Source organism: Salvelinus alpinus, chromosome 1, assembly GCF_045679555.1.
Source record: "Salvelinus alpinus chromosome 1, SLU_Salpinus.1, whole genome shotgun sequence".
Taxonomy (NCBI): Eukaryota; Metazoa; Chordata; class Actinopteri; order Salmoniformes; family Salmonidae; genus Salvelinus; species Salvelinus alpinus.
This window is the reverse complement of record NC_092086.1, coordinates 2,134,312-2,159,053: the sequence shown is the minus strand read 5'-3', so window position 1 is coordinate 2,159,053 and position 24,742 is coordinate 2,134,312. Positions and strand designations below refer to the sequence as shown.

General features: G+C 45.9%; 1 protein-coding gene across 5 annotated transcripts in view; it reads right to left on the bottom strand.

The window, feature by feature from the left end:
• LOC139568643 (serine hydroxymethyltransferase, cytosolic-like) overlaps nucleotides 1–24,742 on the bottom strand; it is a 97,801-nt gene that overhangs the window by 1,549 nt on the left and 71,510 nt on the right. For 4 of the 5 annotated variants that reach the window (XM_071390602.1, XM_071390610.1, XM_071390630.1 and 1 more), the window contains 7 exons: nucleotides 23,542–23,702; nucleotides 7,976–8,057; nucleotides 7,153–7,365; nucleotides 5,024–5,137; nucleotides 2,426–2,548; nucleotides 330–446; nucleotides 112–222 (listed from right to left, as the gene is read on the bottom strand). In XM_071390602.1, the coding sequence (XP_071246703.1) occupies nucleotides 112–222; nucleotides 330–446; nucleotides 2,426–2,548; nucleotides 5,024–5,137; nucleotides 7,153–7,365; nucleotides 7,976–8,057; nucleotides 23,542–23,702 (921 nt within the window). The remainder of the gene's footprint in view (nucleotides 1–111; nucleotides 223–329; nucleotides 447–2,425; nucleotides 2,549–5,023; nucleotides 5,138–7,152; nucleotides 7,366–7,975; nucleotides 8,058–23,541; nucleotides 23,703–24,742) is intronic. The other variant, XM_071390620.1, reaches the window with a different exon arrangement.

Here is a 24,742-nt window from a genome sequence, read left to right as displayed (position 1 = left end):
CACTATGTCTATAGACACAGAGGTCCGGGGTTAGAGGTCACCTTGGTCTGCTAGCTGGATATCTAGGGTCAGTACTATGTCTACAGACAGAGGTCAGGGGTTAGAGGTCACCTCTGTGGATGAACTCTGCGACCTTCTTGAAGTCGTCCTCAACCATTCCTCTGGAGGTCAGAGCAGGAGAGCCGAACCGCAGACCGCTGGGACGCAACGCACTCTTATCACCTACACACACACACACACACACACACACATTACGTATATACACACATATAGACCACTGGGACACAGAGCACTCTCACCACCTACAGAGGACAGTGTCTGTTACTTACCTGGACAGGTGTTCTTGTTGCAGGCGATGGCAGCAGCTTCTAGAACCTTCTCAGCTCGTCCTCCGTCCGTCCCGTTGGGCCTCAGGTCCAGTAAGATCAGATGGTTATCAGAACCCCCTGGAGAACATTAACACAACCATACAGCAACATAAACACAACCATACAGCGACATTAACACAACCATACAGCGACATAAACACAACCATACAGCAACATTAACACAACCATACAGCAACATTAACACAACCATACAGCGACATAAACACAACCATACAGCGACATAAACACAACCATACAGCAACATTAACATAACCATACAGCAACATAAACACAACCATACGGCAACATTAACACAACCATACAGCAACATAAACACAACCATACAGCGACATAAACACAACCATACAGCGACATTAACACAACCATACAGCAACATAAACACAACCATACAGCAACATAAACACAACCATACAGCGACATTAACACAACCATACAGCAACATTAACACAACCATACAGCAACATTAACACAACCATACAGCAACATTAACACAACCATACAGCAACATAAACACAACATTAACACAACCATACAGCGACATAAACACAACCATACAGCAACATTAACACAACCATACAGCAACATTAACACAACCATACAGCAACATAAACACAACCATACAGCGACATAAACACAACCATACAGCGACATTAACACAACCATACAGCGACATTAACACAACCATACAGCGACATTAACACAACCATACAGCGACATTAACACAACCATACAGCAACATTAACACAACCATACAGCAACATAAACACAACATTAACACAACCATACAGCGACATTAACACAACCATACAGCAACATTAACACAACCATACAGCAACATAAACACAACCATACAGCGACATAAACACAACCATACAGCGACATTAACACAACCATACAGCGACATTAACACAACCATACAGCGACATTAACACAACCATACAGCAACATTAACACAACCATACAGCGACATTAACACAACCATACAGCGACATAAACACAACCATACAGCGACATAAACACAACCATACAGCGACATTAACACAACCATACAGCAACATTAACACAACCATACAGCAACATTAACACAACCATACAGCAACATTAACACAACCATACAGCAACATTAACACAACCATACAGCAACATAAACACAACCATACAGCGACATAAACACAACCATACAGCGACATAAACACAACCATACAGCAACATTAACACAACCATACAGCAACATTAACACAACCATACAGCAACTAGGGATGTGACAAATTGAAAACAATTCTTAACGTTTAAAAACAGCAACCATAATATATTGTTTCTCCATTAAAACAAATAAAATTTCACAAATGCAGCTGTGCTGCTGCCTGCAACGGGTTGGGTCTCATCTAGGAAGCTTAAACCCCCCCCTCCCCTCCCCTCAGATTTAGGAAGCTTAAACCCCCCCCCCTCCCCTCAGATTTAGGAAGCTTAAACCCCCCCCCCTCACCTCAGATTTAGGAAGCTTAAACCCCCCCCCCTCCCCTCAGATTTAGGAAGCTTAAAACCCCCCCTCAGATTTAGGAAGCTTAAAACCCCCCCTCAGATTTAGGAAGCTTAAACCCCCCCCTCCCCTCAGATTTAGGAAGCTTAAACCCCCCCCTCCCCTCAGATTTAGGAAGCTTAAAACCCCCCCTCAGATTTAGGAAGCTTAACCCCCCCCCCTCCCCTCAGATTTAGGAAGCTTAAACCCCCCCCTCCCCTCAGATTTAGGAAGCTTAAAACCCCCCCTCAGATTTAGGAAGCTTAAAACCCCCCCTCCCCTCAGATTTAGGAAGCTTAAACCCCCCCCCTCCCCTCAGATTTAGGAAGCTTAAACCCCCCCCCCTCCCCTCAGATTTAGGAAGGTTTAAAACCCCAAAGTAGCACTACACAGGTACCATGGCAAAACCCCAAAATATTCACCCCTTGGGGTCACCAGAACCCAGTTTGGGAAACCCTGGGTTACAGCGTGTCCAGGTATTAGTCTGTCAACCACAACCATGACATTATTGTCTCACCGGTGACGATCTTGTACCCGTGGTTGATGAGGGCGTTGGCCATAGCTCTGCAGTTAGAGAGCACCTGGTACTGATACGCCTTAAACTCTGGGGTCAGAGCCTGCTTCAGGGCCACCGCCACACCTGGTGAAACACATTAACACACACTATCCCTTAAACTCTGTGGTCAGAGCCTGCTTCACCCTTAAACTCTGGGGTCAGAGCCTGCTTCAGGGCCACCGCCACACCTGGTGAAACACATTAACACACACTATCCCTTAAACTCTGGGGTCAGAGCCTGCTTCACCCTTAAACTCTGGGGTCAGAGCCTGCTTCAGGGCCACCGCCACACCTGGTGAAACACATTAACACACACTATCCCTTAAACTCTGTGGTCAGAGCCTGCTTCACCCTTAAACTCTGGGGTTAGAGCCTGCTTCACCCTTAAACTCTGGGGTTAGAGCCTGCTTCAGGGCCACCGCCACACCTGGTGAAACACATTAACACACACTATCCCTTAAACTCTGGGGTTAGAGCCTGCTTCACCCTTAAACTCTGGGGTCAGAGCCTGCTTCACCCTTAAACTCTGGGGTCAGAGCCTGCTTCACCCTTAAACTCTGGGGTCAGAGCCTGCTTCACCCTTAAACTCTGGGGTCAGAGCCTGCTTCAGGGCCACGGCCACACCTGGAGAAACACATTAACACACACTATCCCTTAAACTCTGGGGTTAGAGCCTGCTTCACCCTTAAACTCTGGGGTCAGAGCCTGCTTCACCCTTAAACTCTGGGGTCAGAGCCTGCTTCACCCTTAAACTCTGGGGTCAGAGCCTGCTTCACCCTTAAACTCTGGGGTTAGAGCCTGCTTCAGGGCCACGGCCACACCTGGAGAAACACATTAACACACACACTAACCCTTAAACTCTGGGGTTAGAGCCTGCTTCACCCTTAAACTCTGGGGTTAGAGCCTGCTTCAGGGCCACGGCCACACCTGGAGAAACACATTAACCCTTAAACTCTGTGGTCAGAGCCTGCTTCACCCTTAAACTCTGGGGTCAGAGCCTGCTTCAGGGCCACCGCCACACCTGGAGAAACACATTAACACACACTATCCCTTAAACTCTGGGGTTAGAGCCTGCTTCACCCTTAAACTCTGGGGTCAGAGCCTGCTTCACCCTTAAACTCTGGGGTCAGAGCCTGCTTCACCCTTAAACTCTGGGGTCAGAGCCTGCTTCACCCTTAAACTCTGGGGTCAGAGCCTGCTTCACCCTTAAACTCTGGGGTCAGAGCCTGCTTCACCCTTAAACTCTGGGGTCAGAGCCTGCTTCACCCTTAAACTCTGGGGTCAGAGCCTGCTTCACCCTTAAACTCTGGGGTCAGAGCCTCATAGTGAGGTGTCCTGGTTACTTTACCTGTCATAGTGTGGTAGTGAGGTGTCCTAAGTACTTTACCTGTCATAGTGTGGTAGTGAGGTGTCCTGGCTACTTTACCTGTCATAGTGTGGTAGTGAGGTGTCCTAGCTACTTTACCTGTCATAGTGTGGTAGTGAGGTGTCCTAACTACTTTACCTGTCATAGTGTGGTAGTGAGGTGTCCTAACTACTTTACCTGTCATAGTGTGGTAGTGAGGTGTCCTAACTACTTTACCTGTCATAGTGTGGTAGTGAGGTGTCCTAACTACTTTACCTGTCATAGTGTGGTAGTGAGGTGTCCTAACTACTTTACCTGTCATAGTGTGGTAGTGAGGTGTCCTGGCTACTTTACCTGTCATAGTGTGGTAGTGAGGTGTCCTGGCTACTTTACCTGTCATAGTGTGGTAGTGAGGTGTCCTGGCTACTTTACCTGTCATAGTGTGGTAGTGAGGTGTCCTAACTACTTTACCTGTCATAGTGTGGTAGTGAGGTGTCCTAACTACTTTACCTGTCATAGTGTGGTAGTGAGGTGTCCTGGCTACTTTACCTGTCATAGTGAGGTAGTGAGGTGTCCTGGCTACTTTACCTGTCATAGTGTGGTAGTGAGGTGTCCTAACTACTTTACCTGTCATAGTGAGGTGTCCTGGCTACTTTACCTGTCACAGTGTGGTAGTGAGGTGTCCTGGCTACTTTACCTGTCATAGTGTGGTAGTGAGATGTCCTGGCTACTTTACCTGTCATAGTGTGGTAGTGAGGTGTCCTGGCTACTTTACCTGTCATAGTGAGGTAGTGAGGTGTCCTGGCTACTTTACCTGTCATAGTGTGGTAGTGAGGTGTCCTAGCTACTTTACCTGTCATAGTGAGGTAGTGAGGTGTCCTAACTACTTTACCTGTCATAGTGAGGTGTCCTGGCTACTTTACCTGTCATAGTGTGGTAGTGAGGTGTCCTGGCTACTTTACCTGTCATAGTGTGGTAGTGAGGTGTCCTGGCTACTTTACCTGTCATAGTGTGGTAGTGAGGTGTCCTGGCTACTTTACCTGTCATAGTGTGGTAGTGAGGTGTCCTGGCTACTTTACCTGTCATAGTGAGGTGTCCTAGCTACTTTACCTGTCATAGTGTGGTAGTGAGGTGTCCTAGTTAATATCCAGCTTGGAGATGTCTGTGTAGGTGCCTGTATATAAAGCCAATAGTGTCCAGAGAAGTGCCTGTACCTGCGATGGCGTGGTTGTGGGGTCCTCCCTGTAGTCCTGGGAACACGGCCTGGTTGATGAGAGACTCTAGATTATACAGAGTCTCCTTTCCCTTAGCGTCCACACTACGTATTCCTGGAGGACAGGGACACAGAGAGAGACCAGCATGACACACACACTAAACCCCACAGAGAGACCAGCATGATACACACACTAAACCCCACAGAGAGACCAGCATGATACACACACTAAACCCCACAGAGAGACCAGCATGATACACACACTAAACCCCACAGAGAGACCAGCATGATACACACACTAAACCCCACAGAGAGACCAGCATGATACACACACTAAACCCCACAGAGAGAGACCAGCATGATACACACACTAAACACCACAGAGAGAGGGAGACCAGCATGATACAGACACTAAACCCCACAGAGAGAGAGAGACCCAGCATGATACACACACTAAACCCCACAGAGAGAGAGAGACCAGCATGATACACACACTAAACCCCAGAGAGAGAGAGACCAGCATGATACACACACTAAACCCCACAGAGAGAGAGAGACCAGCATGATACACACACTAAACCCCACAGAGAGAGAGAGACCAGCATGATACACACACTAAACCCCACAGAGAGAGAGAAACCAGCATGACACACACACTAAACCCCACAGAGAGAGACCAGCATCATACACACACTAAACCCCACAGAGAGAGACCAGCATGATACACACACTAAACCCCACAGAGAGAGACCAGCATGATACACACACTAAACCCCACAGAGAGAGAGACCAGCATGAAACACACACTAAACCCCACAGAGAGAGAGAGACCAGCATGAAACACACACTAAACCCCACAGAGAGAGAGACCAGCATGATACACACACTAAACCCCACAGAGAGAGAGAGACCAGCATGATACACACACACACACTAAACCCCACACAGAGAGAGAGACCAGCATGAAACACACACTAAACCCCACAGAGAGAGAGACCAGCATGATACACACACTAAACCCCACAGAGAGAGAGGGACCAGCATGATACACACACTAAACCCCACAGAGAGAGAGAGACCAGCATGAAACACACACTAAACCCCACAGAGAGAGAGACCAGCATGATACACACACTAAACCCCACAGAGAGAGAGGGACCAGCATGATACACACACTAAACCCCACAGAGAGAGACCAGCATGATACACACACTAAACCCCACAGAGAGAGAGAGACCAGCATGATACACACACTAAACCCGACACAGAGAGAGAGACCAGCATGAAACACACACTAAACCTCACAGAGAGAGAGACCAGCATGAAACACACACTAAACCCCACACAGAGAGAGAGACCAGCATGATACACACACTAAACCCCACAGAGAGACCAGCATGATACACACACTAAACACCACAGAGAGAGGGAGACCAGCATGATAGACACTAAACCCCACACAGAGAGAGAGAGACCAGCATGATACACACACTAAACCCCAGAGAGAGAGACCAGCATGATACACACACTAAACCCCACAGAGAGAGACCAGCATGATACACACACTAAACCCCACAGAGAGAGAGACCAGCATGATACACACACTAAACCCCACAGAGAGAGAGAGACCAGCATGATACACACACTAAACCCCATAGAGAGAGACCAGCATGAAACACACACTAAACCCTCACACCCTCCCTCACTCTCTTCTCCATACCCTTTCTGTAGAAGATGACTCCCCCCCTCCCCGTACCCTTTCTGTAGAAGATGACCCCCCACCCCCCCCCTCCGTACCCTTTCTGTAGAAGATGACTCCCCTCCCTCTCCGTACCCTTTCTGTAGAAGATGACTCCCCTCCCTCTCCGTACCCTTTCTGTAGAAGATGACTCCCCTCCCTCTCCGTACCCTTTCTGTAGAAGATGACTCCCCTCCCTCCCCGTACCCTTTCTGTAGAAGATGACTCCCCTCCCTCTCCGTACCCTTTCTGTAGAAGATGACTCCCCTCCCTCTCCGTACCCTTTCTGTAGAAGATGACTCCCCTCCCTCTCCGTACCCTTTCTGTAGAAGATGACTCCCCTCCCTCTCCGTACCCTTTCTGTAGAAGATGACTCCCCTCCCTCCCCGTACCCTTTCTGTAGAAGATGACCCCAGAGCGACAGCCCCGCAGCGTCTTGTGGGTCGTCGTGGAGACCACGTCACAGTACTCGAACGGAGACGGGACGACCCCGGCCGCCACCAGTCCGCTGATGTGTGCCATGTCGGCCAATAGGAAAGCTCCGTTCTCATCAGCGATACGACGCAGCCGAGCGTAGTCGAGGTTACGGGAATAACAGCTGGTACCTGGGAGAGGAGACGGAACGATTGACAGGAAACGGTTTCATTTTTCAACCTCATCTTCAGCACCATCCCAAACAACAACTGTGAAAATGACGGATTACGACAGGAGATTCTGTGTCTGGGAAACCAGGCCCCAAAGATACAATGAAACTGTCAACAGGAGATTCTGTGTCTGGGAAACCAGGCCCCAAAGATACAATGAAACTGTCAACAGGAGATTCTGTGTCTGGGAAACCAGGCCTCAAAGATACAATGAAACTGTCAACAGGAGATTCTGTGTCTGGGAAACCAGGCCCCAAAGATACAATGAAACTGTCAACAGGAGATTCTGTGTCTGGGAAACCAGGCCCCAAAGATACAATGAAACTGTCAACAGGAGATTCTGTCCCTGAACAGAGAGGATCTATAGTCTAGATCCTCTCTGCTCAGGGACAGTCATAGTCTAGATCCTCTCTGCTCAGGGACAGTCATAGTCTGACTGGACACAATGTGATACAGCTGGCGACTGAACCTGCTGGTGGTGTGTGTGTGTGTGTGTGTGTGTGTGTGTGTGTGTGTGTGTGTGTGTGTGTGTGTGTGTGTGTGTGTGTGTGTGTGTGTGTGTGTGTGTTACCTGCGATGATCAGTCTAGGGTGGAACAGCCGGGCGTTCTCCTCCAGTCGGTCGTAGTTGATGAGGCCAGTGTCTGGATCCACCTGATACAACACAGATTAACATCACTAGTTGATGAGGCCAGTGTCTGGATCCACCTGATACAACACAGATTAACATCACTAGTTGATGAGGCCAGTGTCTGGATCCACCTGATACAACACAGATTAACATCACTAGTTGATGAGGCCAGTGTCTGGATCCACCTGATACAACACAGATTAACATCACTAGTTGATGAGGCCAGTGTCTGGATCCACCTGATACAACACAGATTAACATCACTAGTTGATGAGGCCAGTGTCTGGATCCACCTGATACAACACAGATTAACGTCACTAGTTGATGAGGCCAGTGTCTGGATCCACCTGATACAACACAGATTAACATCACTAGTTGATGAGGCCAGTGTCTGGATCCACCTGATACAACACAGATTAACATCACTAGTTGATGAGGCCAGTGTCTGGATCCACCTGATACAACACAGATTAACATCACTAGTTGATGAGGCCAGTGTCTGGATCCACCTGATACAACACAGATTAACATCACTAGTTGATGAGGCCAGTGTCTGGATCCACCTGATACAACACAGATTAACGTCACTAGTTGATGAGGCCAGTGTCTGGATCCACCTGATACAACACAGATTAACATCACTAGTTGATGAGGCCAGTGTCTGGATCCACCTGATACAACACAGATTAACATCACTAGTTGATGGGGCCAGTGTCTGGATCCACCTGATACAACACAGATTAACATCACTAGTTGATGAGGCCAGTGTCTGGATCCACCTGATACAACACAGATTAACATCACTAGTTGATGAGGCCAGTGTCTGGATCCACCTGATACAACACAGATTAACATCACTAGTTGATGAGGCCAGTGTCTGGATCCACCTGATACAACACAGATTAACATCACTAGTTGATGAGGCCAGTGTCTGGATCCACCTGATACAACACAGATTAACATCACTAGTTGATGAGGCCAGTGTCTGGATCCACCTGATACAACACAGATTAACATCACTAGTTGATGAGGCCAGTGTCTGGATCCACCTGATACAACACAGATTAACATCACTAGTTGATGAGGCCAGTGTCTGGATCCACCCGATACAACACAGATTAACATCACTAGTTGATGAGGCCAGTGTCTGGATCCACCTGATACAACACAGATTAACGTCACTAGTTGATGAGGCCAGTGTCTGGATCCACCTGATACAACACAGATTAACGTCACTAGTTGATGAGGCCAGTGTCTGGATCCACCTGATACAACACAGGTTAACATCACTAGTTGATGAGGCCAGTGTCTGGATCCACCTGATACAACACAGGTTAACATCACTAGTTGATGAGGCCAGTGTCTGGATCCACCTGATACAACACAGATTAACATCACTAGTTGATGAGGCCAGTGTCTGGATCCACCTGATACAACACAGATTAACATCACTAGTTGATGAGGCCAGTGTCTGGATCCACCTGATACAACACAGATTAACGTCACTCGTTGATGAGGCCAGTGTCTGGATCCACCTGATACAACACAGATTAACATCACTAGTTGATGAGGCCAGTGTCTGGATCCACTTGATACAACACAGATTAACATCACTAGTTGTAGTTGATGAGGCCAGTGTCTGAATCCACCTGATACAACACAGATTAACATCACTAGTTGATGAGGCCAGTGTCTGGATCCACCTGATACAACACAGATTAACGTCACTAGTTGATGAGGCCAGTGTCTGGATCCACCTGATACAACACAGATTAACATCACTAGTTGATGAGGCCAGTGTCTGGATCCACCTGATACAACACAGATTAACGTCACTCGTTGATGAGGCCAGTGTCTGGATCCACCTGATACAACACAGATTAACATCACTAGTTGATGAGGCCAGTGTCTGGATCCACTTGATACAACACAGATTAACATCACTAGTTGTAGTTGATGAGGCCAGTGTCTGAATCCACCTGATACAACACAGATTAACATCACTAGTTGATGAGGCCAGTGTCTGGATCCACCTGATACAACACAGATTAACATCACTAGTTGATGAGGCCAGTGTCTGGATCCCCCTGATACAACACAGATTAACATCACTAGTTGATGAGGCCAGTGTCTGGATCCACCTGATACAACACAGATTAACATCACTAGTTGATGAGGTCAGTGTCTGGATCCACCTGATACAACACAGATTAACATCACTAGTTGATGAGGCCAGTGTCTGGATCCACCTGATACAACACAGATTAACATCACTAGTTGATGAGGCCAGTGTCTGGATCCACCTGATACAACACAGATTAACATCACTAGTTGATGAGGTCAGTGTCTGGATCCACCTGATACAACACAGATTAACGTCACTAGTTGATGAGGCCAGTGTCTGGATCCACCTGATACAACACAGATTAACATCACTAGTTGATGAGGCCAGTGTCTGGATCCACCTGATACAACACAGATTAACGTCACTAGTTGATGAGGCCAGTGTCTGGATCCACCTGATACAACACAGATTAACATCACTAGTTGATGGGGCCAGTGTCTGGATCCACCTGATACAACACAGATTAACATCACTAGTTGATGAGGCCAGTGTCTGGATCCACCTGATACAACACAGATTAACATCACTAGTTGATGAGGCCAGTGTCTGGATCCACCTGATACAACACAGATTAACATCACTAGTTGATGAGGCCAGTGTCTGGATCCACCTGATACAACACAGATTAACATCACTAGTTGATGAGGCCAGTGTCTGGATCCACCTGATACAACACAGATTAACATCACTAGTTGATGAGGCCAGTGTCTGGATCCACCTGATACAACACAGATTAACATCACTAGTTGATGAGGCCAGTGTCTGGATCCACCTGATACAACACAGATTAACATCACTAGTTGATGAGGCCAGTGTCTGGATCCACCTGATACAACACAGATTAACATCACTAGTTGATGAGGCCAGTGTCTGGATCCACCTGATACAACACAGATTAACGTCACTAGTTGATGAGGCCAGTGTCTGGATCCACCTGATACAACACAGATTAACATCACTAGTTGATGAGGCCAGTGTCTGGATCCACCTGATACAACACAGATTAACATCACTAGTTGATGAGGCCAGTGTCTGGATCCACCTGATACAACACAGATTAACGTCACTAGTTGATGAGGCCAGTGTCTGGATCCACCTGATACAACACAGATTAACGTCACTAGTTGCGGTTCAGTTTGTAGTGCGAGGTGCTTGCAACGCCAGGATAGTGGGTTTGATTCCCGCTGGGACCACCCATCCGTATGAACGCATGACTAAATCACCTTTGGATAAAACTGTCGTAAGTTATTATTGTTATATATAGTGGGCCCGCGTCCCTGGGGGGAACGCTTTCGGCACCTTGTAGAGTCCATGATTTTATACACCTGTCAGCAACGGATGTGGCTGAAATATAATCCACTAATTTGAAAAGGGTTGTCCACATACTTTTGTCTACATAGTGTCAGCTAGAAAGAAAATGGCCCCCAATTCAGAAATGGAGGAAGAGGAGAGAAAGCTATAGAAAGCTCTAGAAAGCTATATGAAGCTCTAGGAAGCTCTAGGAAGCTCTAGGAAGCTCTAGGAAGCTCTAGGAAGCTCTAGAAAGCTATATGACGCTCTAGAAAGCTATATGAAGCTTTATGAAGCTCTGGGAAGCTCTAGGAAGCTCTGGGAAGCTCTAGGAAGCTCTAGGAAGCTCTAGGAAGCTAACCGTTATCTGCTGCCTCTTCAACAAGAAGCCACTGTGACCACATTGATCCTACGATCCAGAAATACACTTCCCACGGACCAAACCCCTCCAAAACAAGCTAGGCTCCGGTCGCTTCTCCGGAATGCCACCCGATCCCCGTGGCTGAAGCATTTCAGTGTTAGGCAGCACCCAGGAAGGCTCTATAGAACCCCCCCCCCCGAGAGCCACAGAACGCCTGAATTAGCGCAACCAAACACCTTGACAACGACTCTTTCCCATAGGCTGGTACTATCTACGACATCATCAGCAGTTAAATACCAACATGGTAGACGTGTTTACATCTGGTGAGCTTTGATCACATGATCTCTGAAACTCAAACAGATTTGGAGTAAAAAAAACATCAATTTTTAGAACAGGTTTATAAGAATTGGTTTAAGAGTTTGTACATTTGGGAATGTTTTCTTGGCTCTAAGTTACTGTTATATGTGTTTCTGGCATTGAGACATCAATGTCTTTAAAGGAAATACTCTGGGGATTCTAAAGGAAATACTCTGGGGATTCTAAAGGAAATACTCTGGGGATTCTAAAGGAAATACTTGGGGGATTCTATGGGGGATTCTATGGGGGATTCTATGGGGGATTCTAAAGGAAGACTTGGGGGATTCTAAATTAATACTTGGGGGATTCTATGGGGGATTCTATGGGGGATTCTAAAGGAAGACTTGGGGGATTCTATGGGGGATTCTATGGGGGATTCTATGGGGGATTCTAAAGGAAGACTTGGGGGATTCTAAATTAATACTTGGGGGATTCTATGGGGGATTCTATGGGGGATTCTAAAGGAATGGGGGATTCTAAAGGAAGACTTGGGGGATTCTAAAGGAAGACTTGGGGGATTCTAAAGGAAGACTTGGGGGATTCTATGGGGGATTCTAAAGGAATACTTGGGGGATTCTATGGGGGATTCTATGGGGGATTCTAAAGGAATACTTGGGGGATTCTAAAGGAAATACTTGGGGGATTCTATGGGGGATTCTAAAGGAAATACTTGGGGGATTCTATGGGGGATTCTAAAGGAATACTTGGGGGATTCTAAAGGAAATACTTGGGGGATTCTAAAGGAAATACTTGGGGGATTCTAAAGGAAATACTTGGGGGATTCTATGGGGGATTCTAAAGGAAATACTTGGGGGATTCTAAAGGAAATACTTGGGGGATTCTATGGGGGATTCTAAAGGAATACTTGGGGGATTCTATGGGGGATTCTAAAGGAATACTTGGGGGATTCTATGGGGGATTCTATGGGGGATTCTAAAGGAATACTTGGGGGATTCTAAAGGAAATACTTGGGGGATTCTATGGGGGATTCTAAGGGAAATACTTGGGGGATTCTATGGGGGATTCTAAAGGAATACTTGGGGGATTCTAAAGGAAATACTTGGGGGATTCTAAAGGAAATACTTGGGGGATTCTAAAGGAAATACTTGGGGGATTCTATGGGGGATTCTAAAGGAAATACTTGGGGGATTCTAAAGGAAATACTTGGGGGATTCTATGGGGGATTCTATGGGGGATTCTAAAGGAATACTTGGGGGATTCTAAAGGAAATACTTGGGGGATTCTATGGGGGATTCTATGGGGGATTCTAAAGGAAGACTTGGGGGATTCTAAAGGAAGACTTGGGGGATTCTAAAGGAAGACTTGGGGGATTCTAAAGGAATACTTGGGGGATTCTAAAGGAAATACTTGGGGGATTCTAAAGGAAATACTTGGGGGATTCTATGGGGGATTCTATGGGGGATTCTATGGGGGATTCTATGGGGGATTCTAAAGGAAGACTTGGGGGATTCTAAAGGAAGACTTGGGGGATACTAAAGGAATACTTGGGGGATTCTAAAGGAAATACTTGGGGGATTCTATGGGGGATTCTATGGGGGATTCTATGTGGGATTCTAAAGGAAGACTTGGGGGATTCTAAAGGAAATACTTGGGGGATTCTATGGGGGATTCTATGGGGGATTCTATGGGGGATTCTAAAGGAAATACTTGGGGGATTCTAAAGGAATACTTGGGGGATTCTATGGGGGATTCTATGGGGGATTCTAAAGGAATACTTGGGGGATTCTAAAGGAAATACTTGGGGGATTCTATGGGGGATTCTAAAGGAAGACTTGGGGGATTCTAAAGGAAATACTTGGGGGATTCTAAAGGAAATACTTGGGGGATTCTATGGGGGATTCTAAAGGAAGACTTGGGGGATTCTAAAGGAAATACTTGGGGGATTCTATGGGGGATTCTAAAGGAAGACTTGGGGGATTCTAAAGGAAGACTTGGGGGATTCTATGGGGGATTCTATGGGGGATTCTAAAGGAATACTTGGGGGATTCTAAAGGAATACTTGGGGGATTCTAAAGGAAATACTTGGGGGATTCTATGGGGGATTCTAAAGGAAATACTTGGGGGATTCTATGGGGGATTCTAAAGGAATACTTGGGGGATTCTAAAGGAAATACTTGGGGGATTCTATGGGGGATTCTATGGGGGATTCTAAAGGAAGACTTGGGGGATTCTAAAGGAATACTTGGGGGATTCTATGGGGGATTCTAAAGGAAGACTTGGGGGATTCTAAAGGAATACTTGGGGGATTCTATGGGGGATTCTAAAGGAATACTTGGGGGATTCTATGGGGGATTCTAAAGGAATACTTGGGGGATTCTATGGGGGATTCTATGGGGGATTCTAAAGGAATACTTGGGGGATTCTAAAGGAAATACTTGGGGGATTCTATGGGGGATTCTAAAGGAAATACTTGGGGGATTCTATGGGGGATTCTAAAGGAATACTTGGGGGATTCTAAAGGAAATACTTGGGGGATTCTAAAGGAAATACTTGGGGGATTCTAAAGGAAATACTTGGGGGATTCTATGGGGGATTCTAAAGGAAATACTTGGGGGATTCTAAAGGAAATACTTGGGGGATTCTATGGGGGATTCTATGGGGGATTCTAAAGGAATACTTGGGGGATTCTAAAGGAAATACTTGGGGGATTCTATGGGGGATTCTATGGGGGATTCTAAAGGAAGACTTGGGGGATTCTAAAGGAAGACTTGGGGGATTCTAAAGGAAGACTTGGGGGATTCTAAAGGAATACTTGGGGGATTCTAAAGGAAATACTTGGGGGATTCTAAAGGAAATACTTGGGGGATTCTATGGGGGATTCTATGGGGGATTCTATGGGGGATTCTATGGGGGATTCTAAAGGAAGACTTGGGGGATTCTAAAGGAAGACTTGGGGGATACTAAAGGAATACTTGGGGGATTCTAAAGGAAATACTTGGGGGATTCTATGGGGGATTCTATGGGGGATTCTATGTGGGATTCTAAAGGAAGACTTGGGGGATTCTAAAGGAAATACTTGGGGGATTCTATGGGGGATTCTATGGGGGATTCTATGGGGGATTCTAAAGGAAATACTTGGGGGATTCTAAAGGAATACTTGGGGGATTCTATGGGGGATTCTATGGGGGATTCTAAAGGAATACTTGGGGGATTCTAAAGGAAATACTTGGGGGATTCTATGGGGGATTCTAAAGGAAGACTTGGGGGATTCTAAAGGAAATACTTGGGGGATTCTAAAGGAAATACTTGGGGGATTCTATGGGGGATTCTAAAGGAAGACTTGGGGGATTCTAAAGGAAATACTTGGGGGATTCTATGGGGGATTCTAAAGGAAGACTTGGGGGATTCTAAAGGAAGACTTGGGGGATTCTATGGGGGATTCTATGGGGGATTCTAAAGGAATACTTGGGGGATTCTAAAGGAATACTTGGGGGATTCTAAAGGAAATACTTGGGGGATTCTATGGGGGATTCTAAAGGAAATACTTGGGGGATTCTATGGGGGATTCTAAAGGAATACTTGGGGGATTCTAAAGGAAATACTTGGGGGATTCTATGGGGGATTCTATGGGGGATTCTAAAGGAAGACTTGGGGGATTCTAAAGGAATACTTGGGGGATTCTATGGGGGATTCTAAAGGAAGACTTGGGGGATTCTAAAGGAATACTTGGGGGATTCTAAAGGAAATACTTGGGGGATTCTATGGGGGATTCTATGTGGGATTCTAAAGGAGGACTTGGGGGATTCTAAAGGAAATACTTGGGGGATTCTATGGGGGATTCTATGGGGGATTCTAAAGGAAGACTTGGGGGATTCTAAAGGAAATACTTGGGGGATTCTATGGGGGATTCTAAAGGAAGACTTGGGGGATTCTAAAGGAAATACTTGGGGGATTCTATGGGGGATTCTATGGGGGATTCTAAAGGAAGACTTGGGGGATTCTAAAGGAAATACTTGGGGGATTCTATGGGGGATTCTAAAGGAAATACTTGGGGGATTCTATGGGGGATTCTAAAGGAATACTTGGGGGATTCTAAAGGAAATACTTGGGGGATTCTAAAGGAAATACTTGGGGGATTCTAAAGGAAATACTTGGGGGATTCTATGGGGGATTCTAAAGGAAATACTTGGGGGATTCTAAAGGAAATACTTGGGGGATTCTATGGGGGATTCTATGGGGGATTCTAAAGGAATACTTGGGGGATTCTAAAGGAAATACTTGGGGGATTCTATGGGGGATTCTATGGGGGATTCTAAAGGAAGACTTGGGGGATTCTAAAGGAATACTTGGGGGATTCTATGGGGGATTCTATGGGGGATTCTAAAGGAAGACTTGGGGGATTCTAAAGGAAGACTTGGGGGATTCTAAAGGAAGACTTGGGGGATTCTAAAGGAATACTTGGGGGATTCTAAAGGAAATACTTGGGGGATTCTATGGGGGATTCTATGGGGGATTCTATGGGGGATTCTATGGGGGATTCTAAAGGAAGACTTGGGGGATTCTAAAGGAAGACTTGGGGGATTCTAAAGGAATACTTGGGGGATTCTAAAGGAAATACTTGGGGGATTCTATGGGGGATTCTATGGGGGATTCTATGTGGGATTCTAAAGGAAGACTTGGGGGATTCTAAAGGAAATACTTGGGGGATTCTATGGGGGATTCTATGGGGGATTCTAAAGGAAATACTTGGGGGATTCTAAAGGAATACTTGGGGGATTCTAAAGGAATACTTGGGGGATTCTATGGGGGATTCTATGGGGGATTCTAAAGGAATACTTGGGGGATTCTAAAGGAAATACTTGGGGGATTCTATGGGGGATTCTAAAGGAAGACTTGGGGGATTCTAAAGGAATACTTGGGGGATTCTAAAGGAATACTTGGGGGATTCTAAAGGAAATACTTGGGGGATTCTATGGGGGATTCTAAAGGAAATACTTGGGGGATTCTATGGGGGATTCTAAAGGAATACTTGGGGGATTCTAAAGGAAATACTTGGGGGATTCTATGGGGGATTCTAAAGGAAGACTTGGGGGATTCTAAAGGAATACTTGGGGGATTCTATGGGGGATTCTAAAGGAAGACTTGGGGGATTCTAAAGGAATACTTGGGGGATTCTAAAGGAAATACTTGGGGGATTCTAAAGGAAATACTTGGGGGATTCTATGGGGGATTCTATGTGGGATTCTAAAGGAGGACTTGGGGGATTCTAAAGGAAATACTTGGGGGATTCTATGGGGGATTCTATGGGGGATTCTAAAGGAAGACTTGGGGGATTCTAAAGGAAATACTTGGGGGATTCTATGGGGGATTCTAAAGGAAGACTTGGGGGATTCTAAAGGAAATACTTGGGGGATTCTATGGGGGATTCTATGGGGGATTCTAAAGGAAGACTTGGGGGATTCTAAAGGAAATACTTGGGGGATTCTATGGGGGATTCTAAAGGAAATACTTGGGGGATTCTATGGGGGATTCTAAAGGAATACTTGGGGGATTCTAAAGGAAATACTTGGGGGATTCTAAAGGAAATACTTGGGGGATTCTAAAGGAAATACTTGGGGGATTCTATGGGGGATTCTAAAGGAAATACTTGGGGGATTCTAAAGGAAATACTTGGGGGATTCTATGGGGGATTCTATGGGGGATTCTATGGGGGATTCTAAAGGAAGACTTGGGGGATTCTAAAGGAATACTTGGGGGATTCTATGGGGGATTCTATGGGGGATTCTAAAGGAAGACTTGGGGGATTCTAAAGGAATACTTGGGGGATTCTATGGGGGATTCTAAAGGAAGACTTGGGGGATTCTAAAGGAATACTTGGGGGATTCTAAAGGAAATACTTGGGGGATTCTATGGGGGATTCTATGTGGGATTCTAAAGGAGGACTTGGGGGATTCTAAAGGAAATACTTGGGGGATTCTATGGGGGATTCTATGGGGGATTCTAAAGGAAGACTTGGGGGATTCTAAAGGAAATACTTGGGGGATTCTATGGGGGATTCTAAAGGAAGACTTGGGGGATTCTAAAGGAAATACTTGGGGGATTCTATGGGGGATTCTATGGGGGATTCTAAAGGAAGACTTGGGGGATTCTAAAGGAAATACTTGGGGGATTCTATGGGGGATTCTAAAGGAAATACTTGGGGGATTCTATGGGGGATTCTAAAGGAATACTTGGGGGATTCTAAAGGAAATACTTGGGGGATTCTAAAGGAAATACTTGGGGGATTCTAAAGGAAATACTTGGGGGATTCTATGGGGGATTCTAAAGGAAATACTTGGGGGATTCTAAAGGAAATACTTGGGGGATTCTATGGGGGATTCTATGGGGGATTCTAAAGGAATACTTGGGGGATTCTAAAGGAAATACTTGGGGGATTCTATGGGGGATTCTATGGGGGATTCTAAAGGAAGACTTGGGGGATTCTAAAGGAATACTTGGGGGATTCTATGGGGGATTCTATGGGGGATTCTAAAGGAAGACTTGGGGGATTCTAAAGGAAGACTTGGGGGATTCTAAAGGAAGACTTGGGGGATTCTAAAGGAATACTTGGGGGATTCTAAAGGAAATACTTGGGGGATTCTATGGGGGATTCTATGGGGGATTCTATGGGGGATTCTATGGGGGATTCTAAAGGAAGACTTGGGGGATTCTAAAGGAAGACTTGGGGGATTCTAAAGGAATACTTGGGGGATTCTAAAGGAAATACTTGGGGGATTCTATGGGGGATTCTATGGGGGATTCTATGTGGGATTCTAAAGGAAGACTTGGGGGATTCTAAAGGAAATACTTGGGGGATTCTATGGGGGATTCTATGGGGGATTCTAAAGGAAATACTTGGGGGATTCTAAAGGAATACTTGGGGGATTCTAAAGGAATACTTGGGGGATTCTATGGGGGATTCTATGGGGGATTCTAAAGGAATACTTGGGGGATTCTAAAGGAAATACTTGGGGGATTCTATGGGGGATTCTAAAGGAAGACTTGGGGGATTCTAAAGGAAATACTTGGGGGATTCTAAAGGAAATACTTGGGGGATTCTATGGGGGATTCTAAAGGAAGACTTGGGGGATTCTAAAGGAAATACTTGGGGGATTCTATGGGGGATTCTAAAGGAAGACTTGGGGGATTCTAAAGGAAGACTTGGGGGATTCTATGGGGGATTCTATGGGGGATTCTAAAGGAATACTTGGGGGATTCTAAAGGAATACTTGGGGGATTCTAAAGGAAATACTTGGGGGATTCTATGGGGGATTCTAAAGGAAATACTTGGGGGATTCTATGGGGGATTCTAAAGGAATACTTGGGGGATTCTAAAGGAAATACTTGGGGGATTCTATGGGGGATTCTATGGGGGATTCTAAAGGAATACTTGGGGGATTCTATGGGGGATTCTAAAGGAAGACTTGGGGGATTCTAAAGGAATACTTGGGGGATTCTAAAGGAAATACTTGGGGGATTCTATGGGGGATTCTATGGGGGATTCTATGTGGGATTCTAAAGGAAGACTTGGGGGATTCTAAAGGAAATACTTGGGGGATTCTATGGGGGATTCTATGGGGGATTCTAAAGGAAGACTTGGGGGATTCTAAAGGAAGACTTGGGGGATTCTAAAGGAAATACTTGGGGGATTCTATGGGGGATTCTAAAGGAAGACTTGGGGGATTCTAAAGGAAATACTTGGGGGATTCTATGGGGGATTCTATGGGGGATTCTAAAGGAAATACTTGGGGGATTCTATGGGGGATTCTAAAGGAATACTTGGGGGATTCTAAAGGAAATACTTGGGGGATTCTAAAGGAAATACTTGGGGGATTCTATGGGGGATTCTAAAGGAATACTTGGGGGATTCTAAAGGAAATACTTGGGGGATTCTATGGGGGATTCTAAAGGAAGACTTGGGGGATTCTAAAGGAAATACTTGGGGGATTCTATGGGGGATTCTATGGGGGATTCTAAAGGAAATACTTGGGGGATTCTATGGGGGATTCTAAAGGAAGACTTGGGGGATTCTAAAGGAAATACTTGGGGGATTCTATGGGGGATTCTAAAGGAAGACTTGGGGGATTCTAAAGGAAATACTTGGGGGATTCTATGGGGGATTCTATGGGGGATTCTAAAGGAAATACTTGGGGGATTCTAAAGGAAATACTTGGGGGATTCTATGGGGGATTCTATGGGGGATTCTAAAGGAAGACTTGGGGGATTCTAAAGGAAATACTTGGGGGATTCTATGGGGGATTCTAAAGGAAATACTTGGGGGATTCTAAAGGAATACTTGGGGGATTCTATGGGGGATTCTAAAGGAAGACTTGGGGGATTCTAAAGGAATACTTGGGGGATTCTAAAGGAAATACTTGGGGGATTCTATGGGGGATTCTATGGGGGATTCTATGGGGGATTCTAAAGGAAGACTTGGGGGATTCTAAAGGAAATACTTGGGGGATTCTAAAGGAATACTTGGGGGATTCTAAAGGAAATACTTGGGGGATTCTAAAGGAAATACTTGGGGGATTCTATGGGGGATTCTAAAGGAATACTTGGGGGATTCTAAAGGAAATACTTGGGGGATTCTAAAGGAAATACTTGGGGGATTCTATGGGGGATTCTAAAGGAATACTTGGGGGATTCTAAAGGAAATACTTGGGGGATTCTATGGGGGATTCTAAAGGAAGACTTGGGGGATTCTAAAGGAAATACTTGGGGGATTCTATGGGGGATTCTAAAGGAAGACTTGGGGGATTCTAAAGGAAATACTTGGGGGATTCTATGGGGGATTCTAAAGGAAATACTTGGGGGATTCTATGGGGGATTCTAAAGGAAGACTTGGGGGATTCTAAAGGAATACTTGGGGGATTCTAAAGGAAATACTTGGGGGATTCTATGGGGGATTCTATGGGGGATTCTATGGGGGATTCTAAAGGAATACTTGGGGGATTCTATGGGGGATTCTATGTGGGATTCTAAAGGAAGACTTGGGGGATTCTATGGGGGATTCTATGGGGGATTCTAAAGGAAGACTTGGGGGATTCTAAAGGAAATACTTGGGGGATTCTATGGGGGATTCTATGGGGGATTCTATGTGGGATTCTAAAGGAAGACTTGGGGGATTCTAAAGGAATACTTGGGGGATTCTAAAGGAAATACTTGGGGGATTCTAAAGGAATACTTGGGGGATTCTATGGGGGATTCTATGGGGGATTCTATGTGGGATTCTAAAGGAAGACTTGGGGGATTCTAAAGGAAATACTTGGGGGATTCTATGGGGGATTCTATGGGGGATTCTAAAGGAAGACTTGGGGGATTCTAAAGGAAATACTTGGGGGATTCTATGGGGGATTCTATGGGGGATTCTATGGGGGATTCTATGTGGGATTCTAAAGGAAGACTTGGGGGATTCTAAAGGAAGACTTGGGGGATTCTATGGGGGATTCTATGGGGGATTCTATGTGGGATTCTAAAGGAAGACTTGGGGGATTCTAAAGGAAATACTTGGGGGATTCTATGGGGGATTCTATGGGGGATTCTAAAGGAAGACTTGGGGGATTCTAAAGGAAATACTTGGGGGATTCTATGGGGGATTCTATGGGGGATTCTATGGGGGATTCTATGGGGGATTCTAAATGAAATACTTGGGGGATTCTATGGGGGATTCTAAAGGAATACTTGGGGGATTCTAAAGGAAATACTTGGGGGATTCTATGGGGGATTCTATGGGGGATTCTATGGGGGATTCTATGGGGGATTCTATGGGGGATTCTAAAGTAAGACTTGGGGGATTCTAAAGGAATACTTGGGGGATTCTAAAGGAATACTTGGGGGATTCTATGGGGGATTCTATGGGGGATTCTAAAGGAAATACTCGGGGGGATTCTAAAGGAAATACTCGGGGGGATTCTAAAGGAAATACTCGGGGGATTCTAAAGGAAATACTCGGGGGGATTCTAAAGGAAATACTCGGGGGGATTCTAAAGGAAATACTCTGGGGATTCTAAAGGAAATACTCTGGGGATTCTAAAGGAAATACTCTGGGGATTCTAAAGGAAATACTCTGGGGATTTAAAAGGAATACATCGGGAACTTTAAGTCCTTAGTGATTTGGACACCAAGGAACTTGAAGCTCTCGACCCAGAAACCCGACGTACCTGTTCTAACCAATAAAATGAGTCCTGATCCAGACCGACTGCAGACGATCTTAGACCTTCGGTCTACAACACGGAAAGCCTTCGATAGGTCAATAAAGAGGACAGCACAGTACCTCCGTCCTATCCAGCCCTTCACCACATCATTTAAATCAGCCAATCAGGTGTTGAGGGGTGTTGGCTCCGCGCGTCTCTCTACGTGGTGTTGTTGTTTACCTTGTAGGGCATGGACATGTTGTTGTTGTTTACCTTGTAGGGCATGGACATGTTGTTGTTGTTTACCTTGTAGGGCATGGACATGTTGTTGTTGTTTACCTTGTAGGGCATGGACATGTTGTTTTTGTTTACCTTGTAGGGCATGGACATGTTGTTGTTGTTTACCTTGTAGGGCATGGACATGTTGTTGTTGTTTACCTTGTAGGGCATGGACATGTTGTTGTTGTTTACCTTGTAGGGCATGGACATGTTGTTTTTGTTTACCTTGTAGAGCATGGACATGTTGTTGTTTACCTTGTAGGGCATGGACATGTTGTTGTTGTTTACCTTGTAGGGCATGGACATGTTGTTGTTGTTTACCTTGTAGGGCATGGACATGTTGTTGTTGTTTACCTTGTAGGGCATGGACATGTTGTTGTTGTTTACATTGTAGGGCATGGACATGTTGTTGTTGTTTACCTTGTAGGGCATGGACATGTTGTTGTTGTTGTTTACCTTGTAGGGCATGGACATGTTGTTGTTGTTGTTTACCTTGTAGGGCATGGACATGTTGTTGTTGTTGTTTACCTTGTAGGGCATGGACATGTTGTTGTTGTTGTTTACCTTGTAGGGCATGGACATGTTGTTGTTGTTGTTTACCTTGTAGGGCATTGGACATGTTGTTGTTGTTGTTTACCTTGTAGGGCATTGGACATGTTGTTATTGTTGTTTACCTTGTAGGGCATGGACATGTTGTTGTTGTTGTTTACCTTGTAGGGCATGGACATGTTGTTATTGTTGTTTACCTTGTAGGGCATGGACATGTTGTTGTTGTTGTTTACCTTGTAGGGCATGGACATGTTGTTGTTGTTGTTTACCTTGTAGGGCATGGACATGTTGTTGTTGTTGTTTACCTTGTAGGGCATGGACATGTTGTTGTTGTTGTTGTTTACCTTGTAGGGCATGGACGTGTTGTTGTTGTTTACCTTGTAGGGCATGGACATGTTGTTGTTGTTTACCTTGTAGGGCATGGACTCAAAGAAGATAGACGTGGCAGAGATCTTCTTCTTGTCCGTCATGAAGCCGTGCGTCAGGTGACCTCCATCAGGGAGGTCCAGACCCATGATCCTCCCATGAGGCTCCACGATGGCCGTGTACACAGCAAAGTTAGCAGGGGAGCCTACAAACACATCGCAGAGTTAGACCCTACAGAGCTGTACTGAGATGGTCTGGTTCCACCTCCACCAAGTTAGACCCTACAGAGCTGTACTGAGATGGTCTGGTTCCACCTCCACCAAGTTAGACCCTACAGAGCTGTACTGAGATGGTCTGGTTCCACCTCCACCAAGTTAGACCCTACAGAGCTGTACTGAGATGGCCTGGTTCCACCTCCACCAAGTTAGACCCTACAGAGCTGTACTGAGATGGCCTGGTTCCACCTCCACCAAGTTAGACCCTACAGAGCTGTACTGAGATGGTCTGGTTCCACCAAGTTAGACCCTACAGAGCTGTACTGAGATGGTCTGGTTCCACCAAGTTAGACCCTACAGAGCTGTACTGAGATGGCCTGGTTCCACCAAGTTAGACCCTACAGAGCTGTACTGAGATGGTCTGGTTCCACCTCCACCAAGTTAGACCCTACAGAGCTGTACTGAGATGGCCTGGTTCCACCAAGTTAGACCCTACAGAGCTGTACTGAGATGGTCTGGTTCCACCTCCACCAAGTTAGACCCTACAGAGCTGTACTGAGATGGCCTGGTTCCACCAAGTTAGACCCTACAGAGCTGTACTGAGATGGTCTGGTTCCACCTCCACCAAGTTAGACCCTACAGAGCTGTACTGAGATGGTCTGGTTCCACCTCCACCAAGTTAGACCTTACAGAGCTGTACTGAGATGGTCTGGTTCCACCTCCACCAAGTTAGACCCTACAGAGCTGTACTGAGATGGGCTGGTTCCACCTCCGACAAGTTAGACCGTACAGAGCTGTACTGAGATGGTCTGGTTCCACCAAGTTAGACCTTACAGAGCTGTACTGAGATGGTCTGGTTCCATCTCCACCAAGTTAGACCCTACAGAGCTGTACTGAGATGGTCTGGTTCCGCCAAGTTAGACCCTACAGAGCTGTACTGAGATGGCCTGGTTCCACCAAGTTAGACCCTACAGAGCTGTACTGAGATGGCCTGGTTCCACCTCCATCAAGTTAGACCCTACAAAGCTGT